Below are 27,108 nucleotides of genomic sequence, written 5' to 3' on the forward strand. Positions count from 1 at the left end.
CATCACTTTAAAGAGCCCCATCTCTGGAATAAAAAAAATGTAAACGTAAATGTAATACTTCTAGTACAGTAGTTGGTTCTTTGGAGATAGTATATGAAACATAAGAATCTGCTTGAAGTTTGGCAGGCTGTCTAAATCTTCACCCCTTTTATAGAGACCAATTATTCATTCCCACTTTATGAGACCAAATGGAATCACCCATTGTTCCCCCTTACAGCATATGCTGTACACGAACACTTCCCTGTGTTAATTGGCCAACTGCCAATAAATACAAATTACCAAGTACCTACATGATTAGCAATTACTATTGCTGCACCAATGTTCTCTGATTCTTGCATCTACATTTACCTTAGCTTTCCTTTGGTTACACGTAGACATTGGTCTGTGTTAGGAACCAGTCAGTGCAAATTAATTGCAATTCCACTTCTTAAAGACAAGAGTAAAATGATAAAAATGTAATAATGTAACATTTATTGAACTCATTGACCAGAATGGAATAAGGTCTGTTGTTTCTGCTTGTCAGAATGGTTATTCTTATTTAACTACAAGAGATTGACAGCCGCAACAGCGTTTTAATACCTCTAGTTGTTTTTAATTATTTCATAAAATGCTTATGCCAATCCTTTGTAGTTAAATTTTAACTGAGTAAAGCAACTTCAAGCATAAAAAAATGAGCAACAATGTCAAGAATTTCATTAAAATCCAACATATCTAAAACAGTCAAGAACCACGACAACAGCTTCTCTGAAGCCATGTAACACTTAAATAAGGTTAAGACTTCAAATATAGAATTTTGGTTTGTTAGAAAGCTTGATGGGCTCCAGCTTCAAGGTTACAGAAAGGCAAAAAGTGTTTCACAGATGCAGTCCACTGGAAATCCACCAACACTGGACAACTGAGCATTTGAGTCCCAAGTTAATAAGGAATCCCAAGTTCCTTCTTTACACTGTTTTCTGCTGTCCTTTCTTTCCAATCAGAGATTTATGGATATGTGGAATTACACCTGTGGGAAGGAAATAAAAAGACTGATTCAAATTATGAGATCACCAACCTGATTAGATTATTAAGTGCTAAAACGAAGCCACATTACTAACTGTGGCGATGGCAGACGAAGTCACTTAAATTGTCACGTACCTCCACCAGCAATTGTTGCTTTGATTAGGGAATCCAGTTCTTCATCACCTCTTATTGCAAGCTGTAAGTGACGGGGAGTGATTCGTTTCACCTTCAAGTCTTTGGATGCATTTCCTGCTAATTCAAGAACCTGAAACAGTTGTTACTGTTAAGTACACCTTAAAAGTGGGACCCGAGAAAACAGTACATTATATTCTCAGTCTAACAGCAGTTCTGGGTGCAGGTCAGCAATGGCTTCCTCCAATTTAGCCCATCTCTTTACAAACACCCCTCCCACTTTCCAAATAACATTTAACATTTCATGGCTCCTAGAGAACAAGCCTCTTGTTTCAGACATGTCCAGTATAGTACTAATCACACAGGGTTAAGAGTATTGAGGAGTGTCAAAGCGCCCTTATGGTAACTGTTGGGCTTCAGTTACCTTTTTTTAAAGGTGTGGACCACATTAGCTGGGACTGATAGGAATTAGAACTCAAAAACCTTTGGAGGGCACCATGGTGTCATCCCCTGGTCTAAACAAGTGGTTTTTGGTTTTAGTAAAAAAATGTCATGTTCTTTCAAATTTAGAAGCTTAAACACCTGTGTACTTAGGGCATCCCACCAGCCTCAGTTATGTGGAAGCAATTTTTGTTGACTTCTTGTCACTTTCAAAGTATAAGGAACACAACCAGTCATGTTCCTTAACAGAGGAAATTATAAAGAAAAACAGGAAGCTTCCTTATACAAAGGAAACTATTTGTCTACCTAGGTTAGTGATGCCTACACCACTTTTTGCCAACCTGGTGTACTCTCAACACCAATGGCTCTGTGTTTAAGAAAGCCTTCCTAATCCTGGCTGGCAACTAAACCCTTCTACATGCAATGCATGGGCTAGAGCCCTTACACAACAATTCCTGATGAACAAATTTCAGACAAACAAACCATGTTTCCTTAAGCTTAATAGTTTGGGATTTTTCATACACTGTGGACTGCTCCAATCTTTGTTGAAAAAGCAAATTTAAAATACATTTAAATAATACCAGCATGTTTTCCAAAAGCATACAGCCTCAGTGGGATTAGTAACTTACAGGATTAGTAACTTACAGGATTTTACTACCTTGCACTTTTCAATATAAGGCATTTTATTGGGATAACAAGACAAAAAGTCAAGCTATATTTTATCGTGCATGTGCAATGCAGAGTGGTTTCTCTCCTTTCCAGATTCTTACCTCAGCTGTGAGGTACTCCAAGATAGCAGCACTATACACAGCAGCTGTAGCTCCCACACGTCCATGACTTGTAGTCCTTGATTTTAGATGCCGATGAATACGACCCACCGGAAACTGCACACACAGAAAAGTAGTCAAGGCCCAAATAAATACCAGTAGTTTCATACCCAATCTTTAAAAGGTAAAGGGACCCCTGACCATTAGGTCCAGTTGTGGCCGACTTTGGGGTTGTGGCACTCATCTCGCTTTATTGGCCGAGGGAGCCGGCGTACAGCTTCCGGGTCATGTGGCCAGCATGACTAAGCCGCTTCTGGCAAACCAGAGCAACGCACGGAAACGCCGTTTACCTTCCCACCGGAGTGGCACCTATTTATCTACTTGCACTTTGACGTACTTTTGAACTGCTAGGTTGGCAGGAGACCCTATCTTAAAAGCCTCAAAATTAGTCTTTAACAGATGACGCCAACACACAGATCTCCATATTTTCATGGGAATATCTAGAAGCCAGCCTATCCATTAAGTGTGCAGTAGGGAAGTGAAGCACGGACGCTCCCTCCATTGCAGAATGTGTCAAAACATAACCCCCACACAGGAGGCCATCCACTTTAAACCTCCTACACATACATACCTGTAAGCCAGCCCTTTGCGAACGGGACACTGTTTTAGTCTTAGTCTTGCCAGAGTCTTTCCCAGCTTTGCCGCCAGCCTAGTGCACAAAAGTAAGAGTGGAAGAATCAGTACTGGTCGTATCTACCACCCCTAGAACCACGTGCTTTACTTTCCAGGCTGTTGAAAGAGAAATAGGGCGGCGGGCAAATCTCACAGCCAACTACAGTAGTAGTAACCCACGCATGCGCACATTTGGCCGCGTTTCACGCGCAGCCCGCTCCCCCGCTCCAGCCGCCGATTCGACGCGCATGCGCCAGTCGCCGCCACGAGCCGGCTGCGCGGCGCATGCGCCCCAGCAGGGACCTCATACCCGTCCGCTATGTCTGTGACCGCGCCCCTTTTCCTCCTTATCTATTTTCCCCTCACAACAGGCGGGTATGCTAAAGAGAACCGTTGGTAGCGCGCGAGACGTACGTTTACCTAAGCCGGTCTCGAGTCCCCAACGTTCGCCTCGCGGCGGCAACAACTCCCCCCCCCCCAGGCTCAGGCGCGTGCTCGTGCCTGCTGCGAACAAGCCCGCCTCCCTCTCCTCAGCCACCCTTTTCCCCTCGTCCGTGGCTCTACTCACCATCTCGAACGGGTACTGATTCTCCTCCTGGAAAGCGCTTCACAGACGCTGAAGGGAGCTCAATGGACGCCTTTCCCCCTCCCAATTCTTTAGCGGCGGCTTCCAATTCAAAACTGCGTCCACTCCCGCCTTCCACGATCCCTTTATACCCGCGACTCCAACGTCCTCGCATCCGGGAACCCGGATCGCGACGCCGGCCAATCGCGGCGAAGGGGCGGGCGCCTCTGCGCTCCGGGAGGGCCAATGGGAACGCGGGGCGGGAACCAGGCCGCTGGTTCGGAGCGCCTCGTGTCGAGCCGCCCATTCGAACTCCGCCCGCACTGAGAGCGGCTCGCCTGTTGGAACGCTGTTGGTCGTCTGAGGCGGGAGGAGGTGGCCGAGGCCCCGCGGGGCGAGTGGTCTCGCCTTCGCCCAAGGCTTGGGTTATTTCTTTTAGCCCCACCCCACGGGAACAGGGTGGGAACCAGTCGAAGGAGGTTTCCTGTTGGTGATTTTAAAGCCACCCTTCAGCCTAACGACGCCCTTTGTGTTTTTAAAAGCGCCCAGGGATCCTCATCCGAAGGGCGGTATAGAAATTTAATAAACAAACGGGGGAAATGCAGTTTGAGCTTTTCAGGCAAGTGGCACAAAAGCTGGATTTCATGGACAGATTGGTTAGAAACCATAATTAGCATTTTTTTAAAAAAAAGTTAGAACTTTTAATGAAGATTGGTACATACTTTTTTAGTAATAGCAATAACAACAAAGTAGGCCCAACAGAACCCCCAACAACAACAGCAAAGTATGCCCAGCAGAAATGCATGCACACAGAGAGATTCTCTTTCCCTGGGAAATTTTCTGTGCAATGCCACAGTTTTTAGATGGAGAAAATTAAGGGAGTAGGTGTTCCATAGTGGGATCAGCCCCTTTTGCAACTTCTATGATCAAACAGTTTGTTGAAATCTGCATTTTAGGTTGCCACCAGAACTGCAAACCTGACCTCTCTTTTCTTTATAGGATCATGATGAAATGTTGGAAGCTTCCTTATACTGAGTCTGCTCATTGCTTCCCTCTTCCTCAGTGCTGTCCACATCTAAGATAACCATGCTGGAGCCTTCCAGATGATGCTTGATTGCAGCTCCCATCAGCTCCAGCCAGCATGGCTGATGGTCAAGAATGATGATCCACAATATCTGGAGGATACCATGTTAGCTATCCGCAGTAGGCATTGGCTAGTGGTGGTATTCCTGGCCCACCTGTGGATGCCAGAAATTGAATATGGGATCTTCAGCATGCAGATCAGATGCTCTATCACTGAGCCATGGACAGTCAGCCAGGAAGACATGGAGGGCCTTGAGTTCCTCACCTGCGTACACCATCGTGTGGGTTCTCCAGTAAAGGCTGAACTGATTTTTCCCCAGTGCACTAAAATGAATTTGCATCTAATTTGTCATGACTTTTAGGTCAAATCAGGTGGGATTTCTTTTCATACTGCATCATGGTGTGGTATGCTGGTTTGACAACAACTGATAGGAAGTGCCTACAGAGGGTAGTGAATACAGCACAAGATATTATGAGCTGTCCCATGAATCCGCTGGATGAAATAGCAGAAGAACGTTGTCTCAAGAGAGAGGAAAATTCTCAGGGATGATTCACACCATGGCCAGCACTTTTTTGATCTCCTGCCCTCAGGCAGAAGATACAGAAGCATGATTAGTCACACCAACAGGGTAAAGAACAGCTTCTATCAGTGGGCTGTTAGGCTGCTGAATGAAAAGATAACAACAGGGCAACTGACTTTTGGGTTTGGTGGGTGTGCGTCAGTAAACAAGGGGAATTAAGACTAAGAGCTGAGTGGGAGGTGCTCGTGTAAAGTATTTCAATTTATAAAATTATGAATTGCATGGATGAAGTGGATAGAAAAACTTGAGTGCATTTGTGAAGTGAGCACAGTAATCAGTGAGCCATTCATGGTTTTCTTCCAGTGTCTTTCCAATACTGTGGGTCAAACCTGCAGCACTTAAAACATAAAGGTAAAGGTACCCCTGCCGGTACGGGCCAGTCTTGACAGACTCTAGGGTTCTGCGCTCATTTCACTCTATAGGCTGGGAGCCAGCGCTGTCCACAGACACTTCCGGGTCACGTGGCCAGCGTGATGAAGCTGCTCCGTCGAACCGGCATCAGAGCAGCACACGGAACGCCGTTTACCTTCCCGCTAGAAAGCGGTACCTATTTATCTACTTGCACTTAATTGTGCTTTCGAACTGCTAGGTGGGCAGGAGCTGGGACCGAACGACGGGAGCTCACCCCGCCGCAGGGATTCGAACCGCCGACCATGCGATCGGCAAGTCTTAGGCGCTGAGGTTTTACCCACAGCGCCACCCGCGTCCCTGCTTAAAACATAAGGAGTCACAAAATGGGGGTGGTGGCCCTTGTGCAATCCAATTGTGTGACACAGTCCAGTAATTAGAAACTGTTGGCGTATTTCTGTTGGCATCTGCATGAACAGCCCATGCCAAATATCCACCCCAAGAGTACTTAGAGCAACTTTCAGTTTATACAGAAAAGAAGAGCTTCTCATGAATCTGCCTTGTCTTTTCTTTTCCTCCTACAAAGGCGTTAGCTCAGAGCTATAAGCTTTCTAAATACCCTACTTTCAAGGTCACAATTACAAATGAAGATTGTGACATGCTTCCAGCTCTGATGATTTCCTATGTTCATTTATGTGCAAGCCCCTTGAATACAGTGGCACCTACTTTTGAGTAAACACAGAGTTGGACAACAAACGTATTTTCTATACCCTTTGTGAATCACACACCAGTTTCTCTGGAGAAGGAGGAAAATGAGTGGATGCTAGCCATATATATTACCTTCAGTGTTGTTGGCAGTATGTCTCTAAATACCTATTGCTGAGAAACACAAGTAGGGAGAAAGGACTGTAATGCTCAGCTCTACTTGTGGGCTTATTTTTATTTATTTATTTAGAGCATTTGTACCCTGCTCTTCAACCAAAACAGTTCCCAGAGTGGCTTACATATAATCAAAACAGTCACATAATGTTTGGTTCACTACTGTGTGAACAGGATGCCAGATTAGATGTTTTGTCTAGTTTAGCTTTGCTTTTCCTAGCTTCTTAAGTAGGACACTGCACATGGGTAGCTTTCTATATCTTGAGTTTACACATTTCACTTAATCCAAGGCCATTCATTTACTCCAAAATCAAATTCTACCATACTGAATGGGTCTTAGTATTGCAGCTTTCTAGTAACTGCACACTAGCTCTACAATTTTTTCACGTAGTCCACTTTAACACACACAACCTTCATCTTGCCTTAGCTACTGTATGTACTTTTTTGGGTTTTTTACTAGAACACAAAGGTAATTTATGAACACTGAGGTTAGAATGAATTCCAGCAATGTCCTGCCTTTTCCTGAACAAGCTTTGGGACCCCTGTCTTCCTTTACATCTAGTTACCTTACAGTGCCAAACTGCATATTTCTGAAAGGAGAGCCAACTTGTTTAGAGAAAGCTGGAGTCAAAAGAGGATGACCAAATTAATCTCAAATCTAGATAAATTAAATTGGCTTTTCTTACATCCAGCCAGAAACAGATCTTTAAATTGGGTCTGCACTCTAGACCCAACCTAATTAGCTGCTCATAGTCACCCACTATTTTCCTCTACTAGGCATGTGATTTCCCCCAAGGAAAATAACTTGATGAACAGGGAATTTTATCAATTAACATGAGAACAATGTAAGTAGTAGGTATAAGGTGTGGGCCCACCCTACTGGCAACAGCAGTTAAGAGACAAAGGAGGTTGGTTTCATATTTCTGTTTGAGTCATGGTGGGCATATGGAAAGTCACAGAGAGGCATTTGGAATAAAATAGAAGTCTGCACAGAAATCCTATTTTTTTTCCAGGCTTGCAGCACACCAAGCTTTCCATTCAACTGGAATTGTGAACATAACTTAAATAATGCTGGCAATCCATATAGAGTTGTATAACAGCACGGGGAACATTTACAGCCTAGCAGGCTGGCTCCTCAACCACCACGCCCGCCCGTAGGCCACTTTGACTGATGGGCAGGGTTGCCTGATCTCATTACTGTTGGTTCAAGGAAAAATAAATTCCTGGACACCAAGATCAAAGTTTGAGGCAAGTACTCTTTAGTGAGAGAATCACAGCAGAGGCTTAAAATGACAAAATATGCAGCAATGTGAAGTGTGGAAATATAGACTGTTAGACCTTTAAAATATGCCCTTTAAAGTTTCTTCCAGAATCCCCCTCTTCCTCTAGCATAGAAAAAGCCTACACATTTGGTAAGTTAAAAATGGTTTCCTTACAAACTCCAAAGATCAGGTTCATGTGTTTACCCATTTAGCATTTAGAAAAAGTTGCACAGACAGTAACATTTGACTTGGTTACAGCAGTGAAAGTTCCTGAGTTGTTGGTCTAGGAACTCAACAGTGGCTTGTAAGAGCCATACAGTCTAAGCTGCAGCAACCAACAGATTTGGTGGCTTTACCAAAGGAGTAGCACACACCAATAACTACATTTAGAAAGGGCAAGATTAGATGCAGATGCACAAAACATTTTTTAAAAAATCAAGACACATTGCACTCTGCTCCGCTCCCCTTTTCTTTCTGCCCAGGGTGGCCCTGCCCTCTGCCTGCACCTCAGAGCTGGTGTGTCACCCAGGGCTGGGCCACAGAGGTGGCAGTCTTTCCTCCTTACCTGCTCTCCAGCCGTTGCTATGAGTTGCCCAAGGGAGGAGACTGGCAGCAGTAGCCATGGAGAAGCAACAAGGTGCTCCCTTGTATTCGCCACTGTCACCACCACAGTTACTCAGGACAAGTGCCGGTGGTGGCACTGGTGACATTCCAGGATCAAATCTGAAGCCGGGGTGGCTTTTGTAACTCTGGGGCTGTCCCTGGAAAAAAAAGGGACACTTGGAGGTTATATGATGGGCAATTGAAAAGCCTCTGTTCTTATTTCTTATGGCTCTTTATCTTTGGACCAGGCAGTATGCCTTGAAATAGAGGACTGTCCTCTGACAGCCCTTCAAAATAGATAACCGTCCTTTAGGACGTGAGATGCATGTCCACTCTGCCACACATGGAGCTCCTTATCTGGACTAGGGTGTAGAATTTCCCAAGTGTGCTGTTAGCTGATTGTCTCTGGAAATGCTAGCTAAAATGGATTCCATTTTCTTTAAAAACCCTCTGGAAATTGTAGCATTAAAAGGCTAACATGGCCACACGATGGCAGCATGGTATAAGGATAGCTCTTTATCACTGCTTCTAACATGGCCACTCTATCAGCAGAGGACAAAATATAGGCTACAACCCACCCATCAATTCCCAGTGGGCCAGCCCAGTGCAGAGTGATGCGTTAGAGTAGGCGCAATTTGCTGACTGTTATTACTTCTGTCAGCAATTGAGCTGCAGCATATTGAATGATGATGATGATGATCAACAGTAGAATGAGTGCACAAATTGGTAGATAAGAACTGCAAACAAGTACATTTGTATATTATTACTATTATTAATTAAATTTGTATACTACTCTTCATCTATAGATGTCAGGGGGGTTCACAACACAAAAACACAAGATTAAAAAACACACCAGAGCTGATGGCAGATGGAGCCAACTGATTCTGTTTGGTTTATTGACATTCAGTGGGCAATTGGTCCAACTCTACTTAAAGCAGCTTTCTATGTTCCTCTCTTTTCCTCTGAAGGATCATAGAACCATAGAATTGTAGATTTGGAAGGGAGCACGAGGGTCATCTAGTCCAACCCCCTGCAATGCAGGGATCTTTTGCCCAATGTGGAGCTCAAGCCCACAACCCTAACATTAAGAGTCTCATGCTCTACAGACTGAGCTATCCCAGCAAAAACAGTTTCTTCTTACATGTAATAAAATTATTAGGAACATAATTTTTTGCTCCAGTTTTCTTAGCAACGAGATCTCCATTGCTAACAAGAAACTCAGAATTACCGGTATATATGAAACCTATATGTTGAGAGGATGCGGGTGGCACTGTGGGTTAAACCACAGAGCCCAGGACTTGCCGATCAGAAGGTCGGCAGTTCAAATCCCCACGACGGGGTGAGCTCCCGTTGCTCGGTCCCTGCTCCTGCCAACCTAGCAGTTCGAAAGTATGTCAAAGTGCAAGTAGATAAACAGGTACTGCTCTGGTGGGAAGGGAAACGGCATTTCCGTGTGCTGCTCTGGTTTGCCAGAAGTGGCTTAGTCATGCTGACCACATGACCGGCTCCTTCAGCCAATAAAGCGAGATGAGCGCTGCAACCCCTGAGTCGTCTGTGACTGGACCTAATGGTCAGGGGTCCCTCTACCTTTATATGTTGAGAAATGAGCTGAAAACATAGGGGTCAAAAATGCTTTTAAAAAAATGTTCGTAGCTGATGGGTTGCATAATGGCCACTCAAATCAGAGAGAAGCCAAGAAGCTTAACATGAACTTTTTTGTTCTTAAAATATGAGCTGCTGAGAAGCTCCCTGAAGGAAAAGTCACCATTCCCCTCTTTCTGTTTAGGTGGGATTGCTGGCTTTTCCCCCACATCACTATATGTTGTTGAAAGCTGCATCTGTTGAATTTCTGTCTACCGTGCAGCCAAAGCATGGAAGCCTTGCTGTGGAAGAAAAAGCAAAGAACCCATACAAAAGGAAAACTCCCCCCTTTTTTTGCTTCCACGAGCAGTGCATATTTTTCCTTTTTCTTGCTGCCCATAAATCAGAGGTAGAAGCCACACTGAGCACCTGCCCGCTGACAGGAAGATCTGGGCTTGAGCGCAAACTGTGAATGGGATCCGGAGGAGGGGAATGAAGCAGGCTGTCCTTCGCTGGAGTAAAAAACTGGCTAGCAAGAAGCATGCGAGAGGAAGCAGGGGCATGAAAGCAGCTACAATGCAGAGGAAAGCGACAAGAAGGAGCCAGGCAGGTCCTGAGGAGATCAGGGAGGCTCCTCTTCCCCAGAGGATTAAGAAAACCTCTCTTCCCGAGTGGAGCAGATGGGAGGTGAGTGACCAGGGATGGGGACTTGGGGCTATGGTTCACTTTCTGGGTCATCTCTGCTCAAAGGCAGAAAGGATAGCCATGTTTATTATTTGTCGTGGGTGGCAGGGGCAGTATCAAAGTATTCATACCGTATTTTTCGCTCTATAACATGCACCCGACCATAACACGCATGTAGTTTTTAGAGGAGGAAAATCCGTAGGCATGCCACCCGTAGGCATTTCCTCCATAACACGCACAGACATTTCCCCTTACTTTCTAGGAGGAAAAAAGTGAGTGTTATGGTGCAAAAAATACGGTAAGTGGGAGCTGCAACAAATTGTTGCAGCATGGACTGCTCCTGTTCAGGAACCCCCCCCCCCCGCCAGCAAGCTGTGCCCTGTTCCAGAGCACTCCATTCCATTTCACCTCCCCCAACCCTTTTCTCTCCCCCTGCCCACCCCAACAGTCAATATTCCATGCCAAATGGGCACACTCAGTCTTCGTTGGACTGCTTTTGGTTTTTCTTCCCTCTCCCTTTAAAGGGTTTATATTTGCAATTTTTTTTTTGAACTTCTGCAAATCTCAGGGTTCCCGTGATCCTGTTTCCTCCTCTCCCTTATGTAGGAATGTTGCCATTTTTGCTGCATAAGGATTCACACGGTGAATTAGTTTAGTGTTAGTACTTTGCATGAGAGCAACAGACACGCTGTATCCCTGCCAGTTCGCTGCTATTACACTATTAATTTTAGACAGTAAAGCAACAAAGGGCAGGGATCTGTGTTCTTCTTGTTCCGCTGTAAGTGCCCAGCACAATGAACATAATAATAATAATAATAATAATAATAATAATAATAATAATAATAATTTTATTTATATCCCTCCCAATTGGCTGAGTTTCCCCAGCCACTCTGGGCGGCTCCCAATCGAGTGTTAAAAACAATACAGCGTTAAATATTAAAAACTTCCCTAAACAGGGCTGCCTTTAGATGTCTTTTAAAGATAAGATAGCTGCTTATTCCCTTCACATCTTAAGGGAGGGTGTTCCACAGGGCGGGCGCCACTACCGAGAAGGCCCTCTGTCTGGTCCCCTGTAACCTCACTTCTCACAATGAGGGAACCGCCAGAAGGCCCTCGGCTCTGGATCTCAGTGTCCAGGCTGAATGGTGGTGGTGGAGATGCTCCTTCAGGTATACATGACCAAGGCCGTTTAGGGCTTTAAAGGTCAGCACCAACACTTTAAATTGTGCCCGGAAACGTACTGGGAGCCATTATTATGTAGCAGTAGTACTAATGCAACCAGCAACAGTGCTAAAGATGATGGTGATGACGCCAACCACTGTGCAGCTGAGAAACTCCAGAGTCCAAGCCTTTCTTGTTCATAGAAATATAGGAAGCTGCCTTATATTGACTGTCCATCTAAACTGCCTAGGCAATTTGATGCCACCCAGATGTTTTGGTCTACAACTGCTGTCAACCCCAGCCAGTAGGGCCAATGGTCAGAGACGATGGGAGTTGTAGTCCATATTTGGAGGGGCACCATGTTGGCTACACTAAATGGCAGAGGCTTTCCAGAATCTCGGACAGGAGGTTTTCCCAGCCCTTACCTGCACATGCCGGGAATTGAACCCCGCAAAGCCTGTGCTTCACAACTGAGCTATGGTCCTCCTTCTCCAACGGAATGGTTTTCGGCCCTCTTGCTCCAGGCTTCAGGAAATGCTACGCCCATGAGACCAGTGCAAGGTTAATTCCACATAATATTTCACCAATAACCCATAACAGTAGACAAATGCTGGATTAGTAAAGGTAAAGGGACCCCTGATAATTAGGTCCAGTCGTGGCTGACTCTGGGGTTGCGGCGCTCATCTTGCTTTATTGGCTGAGGGAGCCAGTGTACAGCTTCCGGGTCATGTGGCCAGCATGACTAAGCCGCTTCTGGCGAACAAGAGCAGCGCATGGAAACACCATTTACCTTCCTGCCAGAGCGGTACCTATTTATCTACTTGCACTCTGATGTGCTTTTGAACTGCTAGGTTGGCAGGAGCAGGGACTGAGCAACGGGAGCTCACCCCGTCACGGGGATTCAAACTGCCAACCTTCTGATCGGCAAGTCCTAGGCTCTGTGGTTTAACCCACAGGCCACCCGCGTCCCTAATGCTGAATTAGATGGGCCAATAGTCTTGAGTTGGTTTAAGGCAGATTCCCATATCCCCCCTCAACTTTCTCATTGCTGATACATATCTCTGTTTTCCTGTTTCCTGCTTCTTATTTATTTTTCAAATGCTGCAAATAGAACCTGCCTTCTGACAACAAAGATAACAAAAAGAAAAATAGCTCTCATTGAGCTTCATCCAGAATGAACACATTTAAAGGCATCAAGCACTTTTAGTCAGGAAATCAACAGGTAGAGGAAAAACAATCATTGCATATCAAGGCTGCAAGGGTCCTATTTTCTAAAGCCTCATTCAAAGTGGTACCCACCTTTTGCTTCGGACAGGGTGATCCATTACCCTTTGTAACAGCTTGTCATTGAAAACATCTGTGTGCCCTATGATAAAAGCACATTTGTCATGCTTAAAGGACTTAGATGGGCTTTATCTAAGAAGGAGCTGTCTAACAGCAATTTGAGTCCATTGTGAAAGGCAGAGATTTCTTAGGTTTGATACTGTTTGCTTTGCATAAATTGTCAGCCACGGCCTGCAAATATGCTGATAAGCTGGCCAATCAGTGATCTAGACAAAAGAAGTCTGTGCTCCTCATTTATCACATAGAAGTGAGGAATTGCAATAACCCAACTAAAGAGACGTCCATCCATTCAGGCATATTAGAAAACCATTTATTAAGAACTAAAACCATTTATTAAGAACTCAAAAGTCCACAATAGCTAGTGTTCTAGCCGTGGCAGTATCTCCTAAATTGCTTTCTTAAAATGAATTCCATTGTTCTAAATGATCTCTTATTGGATGCAACAAGTAGCGGCTCTGGATGAAGATCACAATCCCATTGGCATCCAAAGAAGCAGCCAGCCATTGCAGAATCATAGAATTGTATGGTTGGAAGGGACCATGAAGGGTCATCTAGTCCAACCCACTGCAATACAAGAATCGTTTTGCACAACCCTGAGATTAAGAGTCTCATGCTCTCCCGACTGAGCTCTCCCACAGAAGGTCTTTAGAATACCATGGAGATCCAAATTCATGTACAGTACAGTGAATCATACCATTTTGTTTCCAGGCTCAATTCAAAATGCTGGTCTTAACCTTCAAAGCCCTAAATGGCTGGGGACTAAGGGAGTTATTAAAGGACTGCCTTCTCCTGCATGGAGCTGTCCAAAATTTAACCATCTGTTTCAAAGGTCCTTTTCTGAGTGCCCTTCCAGGTGGAATTAGGTGGGTAATAACTGCTCATTGAGAGCGCCTGTTATCTGTTTTGTTAGTAGGTTCAGGTGTCAGAGTTTGTGAGTGTCAGGCACTCATAATTTCTAGATTTAGTAAGTGTTAGAATGTAATCAATGCCTGGAGGGTTAAACTGGAAAGCACACTCTTAATAGCCACACTTAGCTTCCCATATCCAGCCTGATAATGGCCAAGTCATTAAGCAAACAAAGACAGGGTGGTGACACATCAGGAAATCCATCAAGAAGGCAAACACTCTCTGCTGGATGTGGAGGGGTAGGGGTTGAGCTCAGACTTGGCTAGAAAAACAAAGGCCAGCAGTGGAGCTTCAGGTTAGCAGCTTTTGCTTGATGTGAGCTGGAGGAAAATCGTTTCAGTTTGTTAAAGTCGGAAAGCTGGTGAGAGGGCCAGAGCCACATTTTGGAGCATGTTTGATTTCTGTTTGTTTCTGAGGCTTGCAGCAACAGAAGACGCAGAACCCTCTTAGAGTGTAATGCTGGGAGCACGTCCATCATAGGACCCTAACCTTAACCCTAACCTCACAAACCTATAATTTCTAGCACCTATTACAAGCTACAGTTTTCAGGATTTTTTTTGGGGGGGGCTGGGGGGTTAAAATATATGGTGTGTGTACACACCCAGGATAGAAGAAAGAGTGAAAGGAGAATGACTGTGAGACAGAGGGAGGAGGAGAAACATTTCTACAGTCACAAGCCTGGGGATTAGTGGTCTTTGGTCTAAAAATACTACTAGCAAACCTCTCAGTCCTTTCTTCTTTCTTCACAGCTGGTGGCTATCATTGGTTCCATCTTTCTTCTGCTTTACATCATGCTGTGTTATGAGAACTTCCATTTCCATGTGGCTCACATGTACGCTCATCTAGGGTACCCCAGTGCCCAGCACATTGTGGGACAGAGATACCTAAAAGGTAATATTTAACTTTGGTTGCCATCAGATGACTTCTGTGCCCAATTATCAACCTTTGAATTTGTGAAAAGGACATCAGTGCAGGATCCTGCCCTGTTCACACAGATCTAGGCTACCCGTGATTGAACTTGAACTTCTTTTTTGCACCAAATAGAGAACAAGAACATTGGAAAACATTAGATAAATAATCTGGGCTTCTTGATTAGATGGAAGATCTCTGTGTGTACATGGAACCTTTCAGATATTAGGCTGAATGTGTGGGCTTGCAGCAGCTGTTGCACAGCAGGATCACAAGTGCATCCTGGTTCCCCCTCTGTATTTTCAGCTACTGTGATAGCTGTCCCCAATATTTTGGATAATAGGGGTAGGCTTCTCACCTAACAGGCCTGTATTGTGAGGTTGTCAACTGATCATCAAAAGATGGTCTGGCATGTTGCTTTAACAGCAACTTGCGGAAATGAGCCAAGCCAAGTTTTTCAAAGCGTGGAGATGATCAGTATCACCATTGTCTGCTAAGGTCTGTAAACCAAGCTGCCCTTAGCAATGCAGAAGCAAGGACCAGTAAAAAAACGTTAGCAACCATATTGATTGTGACTTTGCCTCATTGCTAGGAGCTGGTGTGGAAAAGAATGAAGAGAAAGCCATGCAGTGGTTCAGGTGAGAAGCGGGTTCTATTGTTGTTGTTGGCATCCGTCTGTCTCAGGAGACAATGGAGGAGTGAACCTTTGGGGGTGAAGTCAAACTGTTGGAAGTTCGCAGTGCCTGCTGTGGCTATTTATTAAAAATACAGTGGTACCTTGGGTTAAGTGCTTAATTCGTTCCAGAGGTCCGTTCTTAACCTGAAACTGTTCTTATCCTGTAGCACCACTTTAGCTAATGGGGCCTCCTGCTGCCGCCATACCACTGGAGCACAATTTCTGTTCTCATCCTGAAGCAAAGTTCTTAACCTGAAGCACTATTTCTGGGTTAATGGAGTCTGTAACTTGAAGCGTATGTAACCTGACGCGTATGTAACCTGAGGTACCACTGTAAATAAATCCATAGCTGTCCAGAGTTCCAGGGCCAATGGGAGGAACAGCAAAGTAACCATTTCCTGGTATTTTGGTTTCTAAAACTCCCCTGTTTATGAAAAGGCATAGTGAGGGATTTGAGGGCTCAGTTCCAACAACAAACAGCCATCTCCATTGGGATGGCCAAAAGCAAAGGGCTCCTGAGCATTTAACAGTTCTTTGTAGATACTGTAATGTGGGCAAGTGCATCTCGTGAAGAAGAAGTAAGAATTAAATGACTGTACCTGCTGATATTGGGTGGTGCTGTGCGTTATACCACAGAGCCTAGGACTTGCCGATCAGAAGGTCGGCGGTTCGAATCCCCGCGACGGGGTGAGCTTCCGTTGCTCGGTCCCTGCTCCTGCCAACCTAGCAGTTCAAAAGCACGTCAAAAGTGCAAGTAGATAAATAGATATCACTCCGGCGGGAAGTTAAACGGCATTTCCGTGCGCTGCTCTGGTTCGCCAGAAGCGGCTTAGTCATGCTGGCCACATGACTTGGAAGCTGTACTCTGGCTCCCTCAGCCAATAAAGCGAGATGAGCGCTGCACCCCAGAGTCGGTCACGACTGGACCTAATGGTCAGGAGTCCCTTTACCTTTACCTTTTACCTGCTGATATTGCAAATAGGTAATTTTAGCCTCTGGGTCTGGGATTGCTATCCATGGGATAGCTCAGTTGGTAAAGCATGAGATCTTTAACCTCAGGGTCATGGGTTCAAGCCCCACCTTAAACAAAGGATTCCTGCATTGCAGTGGGTTGAACTAGATCAGGGGTCAGCACACTTTTTCAGCAGGGGGCCAGTCCACTGTCCCTCAGACCTTGTAGGGGGCCAGACTATATTTTTTTTGGGGGGAAATTAATGAATTCCTAGGCCCCACAAATAACCCAGAGATGCATTTTATATAAAAGCACATATTCTACTCATGTAAAAACACCAGGCAGGCCCCACAAATAACCCAGAGATGCATTTTAAATAAAAGGACACATTCTACTCATCTAAAAACACGCTGATTCCCGGACTGTCCGTGGGCCGGATTTAGAAGGCGATTGGGCTGGATCCAGCCCCCAAGCCTTTGTTTGTGATCCCTTCCAACTCTACAATCCTATTGTCAGGGAACTGACATCAGAGGAAAGGGAGTTGGTAGGGCTCCCAGAGACTGGGAGAGAGTCAGCAGCCAAAGCAGGGACCAGCAGGGGGAGCGAGGGGTCTCTGGAGGAGGATCTCAGTAATGCTGAGAGAGACGCAGCAGCCCAGGCAGGAAACAGCAGGGGAGAGAAAGGGGTGAGAGACACGTCCAGCGAAAATAGCGGGGAGGTGTCAGAAGCAACTGTAGGGAGACCCATACTTCGCCGGAAGCTGCCACGTCGTGAGTCCAGGAGACGCGTTTCCGTTAAGGAGCTTCTTTGCGGGAAACGCTTCCGCAGGCAGCCACTGTCAGACTCTACTAGTGACTAGAGCAGACATGTCTGAGGAGCTCTGTCACACACAGAGGTTTGTGGAGCCGCACAAACTCTGAGGGGGCACAATTTTAAGCACAAGCAGCTAATCATCCCCTGACAGCAGTCTGACAGTCTCTGTACGCTGCCTGTGCAGGAGAAAGCATCATGAGCAACCCAGCCGGAACCGGAGAGGCAGGGGTTGGAGCTGGTCCAAGCTTGGAAGAAAGGTATCAAGCTCTGGAGGTCCAACTTGCGCTGCAGACGGCGAGGCTCGAGGAGAGAAGGGCTCAGGATGCAGACAAAAAGGGGAGAACCACTCAGTTCCCCAGAAAGGTACCAGGATTGGTGCAGAAGTTTGGGGGGGACCCCAAGGATTACCATGCCTTTAGGACAGAGATGCAATATGCCCTTAATGTGCAGTTTGATGAGTTCCCTGATGAGGAATCGCGAGTTGCTTTCGTAATTGGGCATCTTGAGAAGGGGGCGCGAGACTGGGTTCGACCCCTGATGGCAACGCACAATGATATCCTAAAGGACACTATGAAGTTCTTTCGTGCAATGGATATCATGTTTTCCAGCGATATTGAGGAAGGGGTGGTGCGCAGACAGCTAATGGCTTGCAAGCAGGGAAGCAGATCTGTCCGTGAGTACTGGACTGAATTTACCATGCTGATTCACAGATTGGGGTGGGATTTATCGGCGGCACCCATTCAGATGCTATTTGAAGAAGGTCTTTCTTCGGCTGTGAAAGACGAGCTGTCCCGGAGCCCCAGGGCGGTGTCTATGGATCAGCTGACCAAATCTGCGCTGACCATTGGAGCGCGCCAGGAGGCAAGAGCCTTGGAGAGGCGGGAAGGGAGAGGGGAACGTTGGAAGGAGTTCCGCATTCCAGACATTCCTGAGCCAGCTTTCCCGCCGGCAGAGCCGATGGAAATCGGAACAGCCCGCGCGCGCGCAGTTTCAAAGCCCAGTGAGGGGGCTAAGAAGGAGGGAAAAGGAGCCCGGAAATGCTATCTCTGCCAACAGCCAGGCCACTTTGCCAGAGTCTGCCCCCAGAGGAAGGAATGGCAAGGGATGGTGGGAGCTGTTGAGGGGGGAGAGCAGGGAGAAACGGAGCAGGTAAAAGCCAACGCCTGGTTGCCACCGTCAGGGCACTGCAGCCAGGCCAAAGAGCAGTGAAAGTGCCCGTGCCAGAAGCTCCTCGACCTGCTCTAGTGATTGAAGTGTCGCTAGAGCTGCAAAATGGACACCCCCTAAAAATAAAGGCGCTGTTGGACTCAGGCAGCTCCTGCAATTTTATGAGCAAGGAGTTTGCTGCTGAACACCAGATACAGACGATCCCTTTAAGCAACCCCCTGCAGGTGACCACGATCGATGGCAGGGAACTGTTGGGAGGAGGAGTCAGCTTGCAGACCGTCCCAATGATAATGAGGGTGGCAAGGCACACAGAACTGATAGCGTTTAATGTGGCCACCTTGGGAGGCGCTCCCATTATTTTGGGAATGAGCTGGCTAGCCCTACATGATCCGCTGGTGGGCTGGCATCAAAGAGTGGTTTCCTTCGGTTCAGCACATTGCTTAGAACACTGCAGGGGGGAAAAGGGGTCAGCAGGGGCCCAAGCCACCCTGGCAGGGACTGAAGTAATGGAGAAGGGGAAGGTGCCACCACAGTATGCTGATCTCAGCGACGTGTTCAGCGAGAAGGAAGCTGACCAACTACCCCCGCATAGGCCCTTTGATTGCCAGATCAATTTACTCCCTGGAGCACAGCTTCCTGTAGGCAAGTTGTATGCCATGTCAGACAGGGAAATGCAGGAGTTGCGAGAGTTCATTGACAAGAACCTGAAGAGAGGCTTCATCAGAGAGTCCAAGGCAGCGGGGGGTAGCCCAGTGTTTTTTGTGGATAAAAAGCACACGGACAAGCCGAGACTTGTATGTGATTTCAGGCGGTTAAATGCAGTGACAGAGCCGGCGGCTTTTCCTATGCCCAGGATTGATGATATTTTGACCAGGGTGCGGAAAGGAAAGATTTTTACAAAGCTGGACCTAAGGGGGGCGTACAACCTGATACGTATAAGGAAAGGGGATGAATGGAAAACCACCATGTTCACCCCTTTGGGGGCATTTGAATACCTCGTTATGCCTTTTGGATTACAAACAGGCTCCGCGTGTTTTCAAGCCTTCATGAACCACGTACTGGGGCCTTTGCTCTACAAGAATTGCGTGGCCTTCCTAGATGATGTGTTGGTGTATTCGGAGAATGAGGAGCAACATGTGAGAGACGTCAGAGAAGTGTTGAGCAGGCTGCAAGCCAACAGGCTGTGGGTGAAACTGGAGAAGTGTCAGTTTCATACCAAGGAGGTGGAATTCCTGGGGTACCGCTTGTCAGACAAGGGGTTGGCCATGGACCCCGGCAAGGTTCAAGCAGTGCTGGAATGGAAAACACCCAAAACCAAGAAGGATGTGCAGAGGTTCCTAGGGTTTGGAAACTTTTATCGTAAGTTCATCCGAAACTTCGCCCACCTGACGGCGCCCATCACGGACTGTCTCAGCAGTAAAAAGAAGTTTGTTTGGACGGCGGAGGCGGAGCGAGCGTTTGAGGAACTGAAAAGGGCCTTCGCCTCTGATGAACAACTTCTGCATGTGGATTTACAAAAAAAGCTGAGGGTCGAAACAGACGCTTCTGACAGAGCCATAGGGGCGGTGCTTCTTCTGCAGCCGGGGAAGGAGGAGTCAGAGTGGCGACCGTGTGCCTTCTTTTCGCGAAAGCTGAACAAATCCGAGAGGAACTACACGGTGTACGACCGGGAACCTCTTGCGATTCATGAGGCTTTCCGGAGATGGAGGCACCTGCTAATTGGTGCACAACATAAGGTGCAAGTGTGCACGGACCATAAGAATCTAGAGTATTGGAGAACTGCGCGAGTGCTCAACCAACGGCAGTTGAGATGGGCCCAGGAGTTCTCCAAATTTAACTTTGAGATTTGTTACGTGCCAGGCCCAGAGAACGTTAGGGCGGACGCTCTCTCACGCAAACCTGAATATTTGGAGGGGGAGGGTGCACCCGAAGAGACCCATGTCATTCCAGAGGACCGCTGGGTGTGTGGGGCGGCATTGGTGGGGCAAAGGGAACTGGTAGAGGGAACGGTGCAGGATGAATACGCCCAGGACAAACTCAGGGGTCTCAGGAGGGAGGGAGACAAACCCGGGGGTTTTGAGGAGAGAAACGGGGCGTTGTACTACAAGGGAGCGTTATATATACCTGAAGGGGAATTGAGGGAAAAGGTACTCAAGCAACTGCACGATAGCCCCACAGCAGGGCATTTTGGGCAACACAAAACCATGTGGCTGGTTACCAGGGAATTCTGGTGGCCCAAGGTCAGGGAAGATGTGCGGGAGTATGTGAGAGGGTGTGACCAATGCCAACGAGCCAAGGGGGAGAGGCGGGCACCGGCAGGTTTATTAGAACCACTACCCACGCCGGAAAGGCCATGGGAGGCAGTGGCAATAGATTTCATGACTGATCTGCCAAGGTCCAGAGGGAAAACAGCCATCATGGTTGTGGTAGACCTGTTAACCAAGATGGCCCACTTTATAGCCTGCTCACATGCGGTCACAGCGGAAGAAACCGCTAAATTGTTTGTGGAAAATGTGTTTAGGCTGCATGGCGCCCCCTTGAGGGTGGTTTCTGACCGAGGGAAACAATTTACTTCCAGGTTCTGGAGGAAGCTCATGAGCTTATTGCATGTAGAGGTGAATTTCTCAACTGCCCGTCATCCAGAAACCAACAGGCAGGCGGAAAGAGCTAATGGTGTCCTCCAGCAATATTTGAGGTGTTATGTGAATGACAGAGAGAATGATTGGGTGGAGAAGCTGGCGTTGGCAGAATTTGCCTACAACAATGCAGAGAACGTGTCCACGGGGATGAGCCCCTTTTTGGCTAATCACGGGTGTCATCCCCGAGCCTTCCCAGGGGGGGAAGGGGAGAACTGGAGCGTTCCAGCTGCAGAACAGTTCGTTGAAGAAATGGAAGCGATCCATCGCCAGCTCCAACTTAACTTAAACAGGGCGAAGGAGGAATATAAGAGGCAGGCAGACAAAACCAGAAGGGAAGGGGAAAGCATTAGGGTGGGGGACCAGGTGTGGCTGTCCACCCAAGGGTTACCATTCAAAGGGGGTTGTAAGAAGTTAAGACCCAAAAGGCTGGGCCCATTTGAAGTCACGCAGCAGGTCAACCCAGTGGCTTTCAGACTCCGGTTACCGAACCACATGAAGCTGCACCCAGTGTTCCACAGGTCGTTGCTGTCACCGTATAAAGGGGACAGAGAAGGGAGGGTCAATAGGGGACCAGCTATGGAGGAAAAAGAACACAGCTACCATGTAGCGGAGATTCTCGATTCCAGGTGGAAGGGAGATCAAGTAGAGTATTTGGTAATGTGGGAAGGGGAGCCGGAGTCGGAAAACACCTGGGTCATGGCAGAGGATGTAGATGACGAGGTTTTGATAGAAACTTTTCATCAGAGATTCCCTCGTAAACCTCAGCCAGTGGCGAGGTTCCGGAGGGAATACTTCGCCACCACCGACGAAGAAGAAGAGTTGGAGGGGTTCTCTGATTCCGAGGCGGAGGAGGATTCAGCGAGCCGGAACGAAGACCGATGGAGGGAAATGTTCGAGACGTCTGAAGATGAAGAGGATTCTTTTCGGGGTTTCAGCTCCTCACCGCCCAGAGGAGAGAGTAGGGGCGGGGGGGAAGGGGGCCCTGGAGGGGAGGTGGATGTCAGGGAACTGACATCAGAGGAAAGGGAGTTGGTAGGGCTCCCAGAGACTGGGAGAGAGTCAGCAGCCAAAGCAGGGACCAGCAGGGGGAGCGAGGGGTCTCTGGAGGAGGATCTCAGTAATGCTGAGAGAGACGCAGCAGCCCAGGCAGGAAACAGCAGGGGAGAGAAAGGGGTGAGAGACACGTCCAGCGAAAATAGCGGGGAGGTGTCAGAAGCAACTGTAGGGAGACCCATACTTCGCCGGAAGCTGCCACGTCGTGAGTCCAGGAGACGCGTTTCCGTTAAGGAGCTTCTTTGCGGGAAACGCTTCCGCAGGCAGCCACTGTCAGACTCTACTAGTGACTAGAGCAGACATGTCTGAGGAGCTCTGTCACACACAGAGGTTTGTGGAGCCGCACAAACTCTGAGGGGGCACAATTTTAAGCACAAGCAGCTAATCATCCCCTGACACCTATGATTCTATGAAATAGTCTTAAGAGGGTTTCCCTCACATACATTTTAATGTGTCAAGCCATTTCTGCATTTGGGGGGTCCTCCTGATCAATCCTCTACATGGGGCCCTGGACATGTGCTCCAAAGCCCTGCCTTGATGGTACCACTAACACCTGCTGAATTTAAGAACATAAGAAGAGCTCAGCTGGATCAGGCCAAAGGCTCATTTTGCCTCACACTCTGTTCTAACAGTGGCCAACCAGATGGCCTTGGAAAGCCTGCAAGCTGAACCTGAGTGCAACAGCACTTTCCTCACCTGCGACTCCCAGAATCTGGGATTCAAAGGCATATGGGAGGCAGAACATAGCCAACGTGTCTAGTAGCCACGGATAGTAGCTAAATCCCTTTGCCCTTGATCGCCTTTCCTCTGCTAAATCCTGCAGCCGGGTATGCTCGACCTATCTCTTCAACATGCTTCCTAAATGTTTCTCCATTAAGCACCTTGATATGAAGAAGTAATCGATGAGAATAATTTATTCTAGCTGTAGTAATTGAGCTTATAGCCATCTGGAGAGCGGTTTGAAGGTCCCACGCCAGCAGGAAGTCCAGATGGGACAGGTGTTTTTTTTAGGGTGGCCAGTTATGCATTGCCAAAACAGATTTGGATAGCCAAAAAGAAGAGGACAAAGGAGGATGTCAGTTTGTACATGGTAATTTATAAGTATAGATGCAAATTAAGAAATAATTGCCATGATTTAAATAAAAATACAATACATCTCATTACAGTACAGAAGACACTAGGTGACCTGTGTGCCTGCTCATTCTGTTGACCAGGCACTCCTGACTGTGGATGGCCAACTTCAAGGCTTTTACTGTCCTCTTTTATGGTTCCTTAACTGTAAACCAGACTTCTCAACAGTCCTCAAATTGAGGATGACGTTAAATAAAGGGCTGTTCTCTATGAGGCCTTCAAAATGGAGGTCTAGTCTCTGTAAAATAGGACACATGGTCACCGTAAGATTTCTTTGGACTTAGGCGGCCTGCCCTTAATTCACGTCATATTCTGGTGTGGGATCTTTGGGCCTAGCTAGGTATGGATGCATAACACACATATGTTTAAAGCCCCCACCCCCAAGAATTCTGGGACCTATAATTGGTTAAGAGTGTGGGGATTGTAGTTCTGAGAGGGGTAAACTACAGTTCCCAGAATTCTCTCCCAATCTCCCTCACAAGTTGGTGTCTGTGGTGTGGCAGTAGAGGTGTTTCAAGCATGCCCCCGTTTCCTCAGCAAAATGTTGGAAGGTGCTACATTCTGCAAGTCTGTCCGACCTGCTCACCATGTTGACCCTAATTTGGAGCCTCTTTCCTTCGTCTTCTTTCTTTCAGACAAGCAGCAGAGCAAGGCCACCCACACTCCTCTTTCAACCTGGCTGTGGGGAAACTGAAGAACATGACAACTATCCTTGAAGAAGGGTATGTTTCATTTCTTTCTGCTCCTAGGGCAATAGTCAATCAAAGTTCTCCCTTGACCATGTTCTTGACCAACCCTCCTTGTCTTTCCCTGACTAAAAAGTTTCCTTAAAGTCTGATTGCGCTTCTTCTCTGTCTGGATACAGGACAGAATGGGGGCGTGAGTATGCATAGCCTATAGCACAAAGATTACAATTCATCCACTTTTGCCTCAGGCCCTGTCCACTGCCAGCATATGTCCCCCAGAAAACTAGCCAGATGGGAATGCAGCCCTTGAGCTGAACAAGGTTCCTTGTCTCTCTTTGAAGTGCTGTTCAGTCCAAGTGTGACTTAAAGAAGAACCCCAAGAAGGGAGAGCAGGGCTGGATCTAGACACATCAAAGAAGCGTTTCAATTAAACACTTTGTAAATTTAAAGTAGGGTTGCCCTATGTCCTCTTTTTCCAGGACACGTCCTCTTTTTCATGATGAGAGTCGTCACAGAGATCCATAATTAATAGCAGAAGTCGGCAAAGGTGTCCTCTTTTTTGCTCTTCAAAATATGGCAACCCTAACGGGGAAACCCGATAGGGAAAGATGGGACCATCTGGTGTCACAGTGTTATATTGCATATACAATGCTTTTTCTTTACCAATCTAGCTACCCAGGAGGGGGCTTCAAGTTGCCCATCAACAAGTAGCTCCCCACAGCAGACTAAGCAGGCATGCACCTACTTGGTCACAGTCTTGCTCCTCACTGGTGAGGTGTATTATTATTTTTGCTTATATTCTGTTAGTATTTTTGCTTATATTCTGTTAGCATATGCAAATATTATGCAAATCTGCACCAGTCTTTATTTTTTTGGCAATGCATTGGACACACCAATGGGCATCACTGCAAACATATAGATAATGAAGAAGCAACGCAAGCACAAAACTGCCCATTCCCACACTGTTCTCATTTCTCCTCTCTGTCTGCCTGTTTATCTGATAATGATTGCACATCTTCCAGGGATGTAGAAAAGCTTCTGAATGTAGCTGCTGGTCATGGACTCCAAGAGGCCCAAAATCTCCTGGATAACATCCGAAACAGACATCTACCCTGAGAGACCAGGGCTATTGAACAACATGGTTCCCAAGTATATTTGTGTGTTTTGGTTCTGCTTGTGTTTCTGCTGCTTCCTTATATGTGGAGTTAATTGGCATGATTTACCGTATGGTGCAGGAAGACATACCCCATTCATGACAACACGGTGTACCAGACAGTGTGGTTTAGGATTTAAGGCCATCACTGGAGCAGTAGAATTTATTTATGCATTGTAATAGTCGGCTGTGACAGAAGTGAACATGGCGCATCTTTACCATGCAATCTATAATGGAAATTACCTTCATTTAGCATTCACTATGGCTTAACAGCTGCACTTTTCACAATGCAAGTAGCTGGGGGAACTAATTACATTGAACAGAAGCTGCCTCCACATTCATGATACCCTCATTTTCAAGCTACCAGGGGAATAATTACATTGAGCAGAAGGCACAGTTCCTAGGCCTAGATATATATGATTTTTGTGGGTAATAAAGTCTTGTTTCATGAGAAATTTCACTCTGTACTCTCTCATATATTTGTCACGACTGCTCGGTAAAAAATATTTATGACGCAACATGGGGCATTTTACAAGCATGATCTGGAAGGTTGTTGCTACAGTCAAATTTGGGGTTTACAAGAGCACCTGGGAATAGGAACAGGATCACATGGCACATGACAGAGTCCAGTTTTGGAGAGTTGCCATTTTACAGCAGTTTTTAATCAAAACTATAAGAGTTTAAGTGATGAAAGTCTGGCTCTGGGAGCTTTTTGTTGTTTCCTTTCACTTGTCATATCCTTTCACATCCTTTCTAGTGTTCTTCTAGAACAGTGGTTCCCTATTAGCTAAGTACTGTGCACCCCATGTTTTTTCAAAAGCCAAGACCCCCTACTTTTGAAAATGTTGATATCTTGGTTGTAGTTTTTATGTTCCAGGCTGCGCTCCAGTGCATTTTTGGGCACCATGCTCTCATGTGAGATGTGTGTCTGTCCGCCATATCACACATTTTGGGGAGCTGTGGTCTTGTGCAACAGCATGGACCCCCAAAAGAGGATGTCTTGGACAGTTGATGGGTATGTGCCATGGACATCCTGTTTGGGGCTGCGAGGTATTGGAGGATATGATAAAGAGATACTTGGAAAAATAGACACTCTGCTACTGAACTGTGGCCCTTCCCCTTAAGGTCTATAGAGCTGTTGTTGTTGATCTTATCCACTGAATTTGTATACCGCCCTATACCCGCAGGTCTCAGGGTGGTTCACAACATAAAACCACAATATAAATCATCCAGCCATGTTAGTCCATTCAGGGGGGAATCCCCCCAAGCAAAACAGTGAGCTTACTCAAAAGTTTGACCACTATTTTTCAACCTTTCCTTCGTCCTCCTAATAAAATGATTCCTCTTTTGCTGCTTTTGATTTTAAGGTGGTGAGTTTTGGTTTATGATGTGACATTCCATGTAGTGAACACTAGGAGTCCCCAAAGCACTGTCTGAACTTTTCACAGGGACACAGTTCTTCGTGTAGGTCACAGCAGTACAGACAATATATATAACGCGGTGCTTCTCAAATGGTGGGCCTTGGGCCCCGTTTTAGGTGGTTGCTGGCGCCCCAACCTGCCCAGGGCCTCCTCACTTGCCTGCCCCACCCTTATTTTGATTTAATATTTGATATGACATTTTTATTCTGCTTTTCCAATAACCAACACTGAGCTCAAATCGGCTCACAATAATCATAAAAGCATCAAAAGACAACAAACATTACAACCGCTATACTATCAAACACAAGAACATGCAAATAAAGCAAACAACAATGAATTAATCAGTTTAATAAGAACATAGTCATTCAAAATATCAAAAATTGTTCATTAAAATAATCAATACATTTCAAGATGATTAATACCCTGGAATCAAGGGACTCCTTGCTGAGTAAAGGTGGTTGGGAGGCAGAGAAATACAGCATAGGTTGGGTTGAGGAGAG

General features: G+C 46.5%; 2 protein-coding genes across 11 annotated transcripts; one reads left to right on the forward strand and one right to left on the reverse strand.

The window, feature by feature from the left end:
• Positions 1–448: 448 nt before the first annotated feature.
• H2AZ1 (H2A.Z variant histone 1) lies at positions 449–3,747 on the reverse strand. The gene is made up of 5 exons (XM_082237125.1): positions 3,580–3,747; positions 2,971–3,048; positions 2,343–2,456; positions 1,135–1,264; positions 449–1,003 (listed from the first exon to the last, which is right to left on the reverse strand). The coding sequence occupies exons 1-5, from the start codon at positions 3,580–3,582 to the stop codon at positions 942–944; spliced, it is 387 nt and encodes a 128-aa protein (XP_082093251.1). The 5' UTR covers positions 3,583–3,747; the 3' UTR covers positions 449–941.
• LOC309540316 (uncharacterized protein) lies at positions 3,377–25,642 on the forward strand. Of its 10 annotated transcripts, none has more exons than XM_082237110.1 (7): positions 3,377–3,421; positions 4,576–5,288; positions 10,321–10,600; positions 14,758–14,899; positions 15,510–15,555; positions 23,984–24,070; positions 25,057–25,642. In XM_082237110.1, exons 3-7 carry the CDS (start codon positions 10,406–10,408, stop codon positions 25,148–25,150), a joined length of 564 nt encoding a protein of 187 aa, XP_082093236.1. In that variant the 5' UTR covers positions 3,377–3,421; positions 4,576–5,288; positions 10,321–10,405; the 3' UTR covers positions 25,151–25,642. The 10 variants fall into 10 exon arrangements, with proteins under 10 accessions (XP_082093236.1, XP_082093238.1, XP_082093235.1 ...); XM_082237112.1 differs by having other exon boundaries at positions 3,398–3,421; positions 4,640–5,288; XM_082237109.1 differs by lacking the exon at positions 3,377–3,421 and adding an exon at positions 3,454–3,591.
• The last annotated feature ends 1,466 nt before the right edge of the window (positions 25,643–27,108 follow it).

Source organism: Podarcis vaucheri (genome assembly GCF_965113315.1).
Source record: "Podarcis vaucheri genome assembly, chromosome: 9".
Taxonomy (NCBI): Eukaryota; Metazoa; Chordata; class Lepidosauria; order Squamata; family Lacertidae; genus Podarcis; species Podarcis vaucheri.

What these genes read in the sequence shown, in the direction of transcription:
- LOC309540316 (XM_082237110.1), top strand. Translation starts at nt 10,406, where the DNA reads ATGAAGCAGGCTGTCCTTCGCTGGAGTAAAAAACTGGCTAGCAAGAAG. An exon ending in CCGAGTGGAGCAGATGGGAG is followed by an intron (nt 10,601 to 14,757) that starts GTGAGTGACCAG and finishes CTTTCTTCACAG; the next exon opens with CTGGTGGCTATCATTGGTTC. An exon ending in ACAACTATCCTTGAAGAAGG is followed by an intron (nt 24,071 to 25,056) that starts GTATGTTTCATT and finishes CACATCTTCCAG; the next exon opens with GGATGTAGAAAAGCTTCTGA.
- H2AZ1 (XM_082237125.1), bottom strand. An exon ending in CGCAAAGGGCTGGCTTACAG is followed by an intron (nt 2,457 to 2,970) that starts GTATGTATGTGT and finishes CTGTGTGTGCAG; the next exon opens with TTTCCGGTGGGTCGTATTCA. An exon ending in AGCAACAATTGCTGGTGGAG is followed by an intron (nt 1,004 to 1,134) that starts GTACGTGACAAT and finishes TCCTTCCCACAG; the next exon opens with GTGTAATTCCACATATCCAT.